Source organism: Zalophus californianus, chromosome 9, assembly GCF_009762305.2.
Source record: "Zalophus californianus isolate mZalCal1 chromosome 9, mZalCal1.pri.v2, whole genome shotgun sequence".
Classification (NCBI taxonomy): Eukaryota; Metazoa; Chordata; class Mammalia; order Carnivora; family Otariidae; genus Zalophus; species Zalophus californianus.
Genome location: NC_045603.1, coordinates 13,565,102 through 13,566,146, shown reverse-complemented (window position 1 = coordinate 13,566,146; position 1,045 = coordinate 13,565,102). Strand labels below are relative to the sequence as shown.

Sequence of the window (1,045 nt, the reverse complement as noted above, 5' to 3'; positions counted from 1 at the left end):
GGAGCACTCCCTTTCTCATAAAGCCCTTTCTTCTCTTGGCTCCTAAGCCACCCCACTCCCCCTGTTTTCCTCCTACCCCACTGGCTGCTCCTTCTCCACCTCCTTTGTAGGCCTTCCCTCCTCCTCCTGACTCTACATGTGTTGGAATTCCCCAGCACACAGTTCTATTTACTCTCCTTTCCTCTGTGAACTCACCTAGTGGCATGAAATTAAGTATAATCTATATTCTTTTCTTTTCTTTTTTTTTAGGTTTTATGGTTTTATTAACACAAATATGATGCGCACAACAAGCTGTCTATTCATTTTCTTCGCTGCGCAGCCTGGCGTTGGGATTGGTGACTCTGATTGCCAGCTGGGCTGCTCTTTCCACAATAGCTTTGCGGTTCTTGGAGGAGACATTGTGAGCAATCTCTGCACAGGAAGATTTGTTGCACATCAGCAGCACTTCAAGCTCCTTAACGTTGTGGACTAGGAACTTCCGGAAGCCACTGGGCAACATGTGCTTTGTTTTCTTGTTGCTCCCGTAACCAATGTTGGGCATCAAGATCTGGCCCTTGAATCTTCTGCGCACCCTATTGTCAATGCCTCTGGGTTTCCGCCAGTTGCACTTAATTTTGACATAGCGGTCTGACTGGTGCCGGATGAACTTCTTGGTCCTCTTTTTAACGATCTTGGGCTTCACCAGAGGTCTGAGGGCAGCCATGATGCCCAGTAACAGATGGCTGCCACCTCCACAGGCAGCGCCGAGGAAGAGAGAGAAGCTCTTTTCTTTTATTTTTTAAAAGATTTTATTTATTTATTTGACAGAGAGAGACACAGAGAGAGGGCGAACACAAGCGGGGGAGTGAGAGAGGGAGAAGCAGGCTCCCCGCGGAGGAGGGAGCCCAATGCGGGGCTCGACCCCAGGACCCTGGGATCATGACCCGAGCCGAAGGCAGACGCTTAACGATTGAGCCACCCAGGCGCCCCAGTATCATCTATATTCTTGAGGCTTCCAGTTTTGTTTCTCTACTCTCACCTCTTCCCTGAGCTCCAGAACAGTGTG

At 49.4% G+C, this 1,045-nt stretch overlaps 1 protein-coding gene across 1 annotated transcript; it reads right to left on the bottom strand.

Annotated features, from left to right (window-relative positions):
- Window positions 1–249: 249 nt before the first annotated feature.
- On the bottom strand, window positions 250–748 carry LOC113922500 (60S ribosomal protein L32-like). Its single transcript, XM_035721845.1, has one exon. The coding sequence runs from the start codon at window positions 701–703 to the stop codon at window positions 296–298; it is 408 nt and encodes a 135-aa protein (XP_035577738.1). The 5' UTR covers window positions 704–748; the 3' UTR covers window positions 250–295.
- Between the last annotated feature and the right edge of the window lie 297 nt (window positions 749–1,045).

What these genes read in the sequence shown, in the direction of transcription:
- LOC113922500 (XM_035721845.1), bottom strand. Translation starts at nt 703, where the DNA reads ATGGCTGCCCTCAGACCTCTGGTGAAGCCCAAGATCGTTAAAAAGAGG.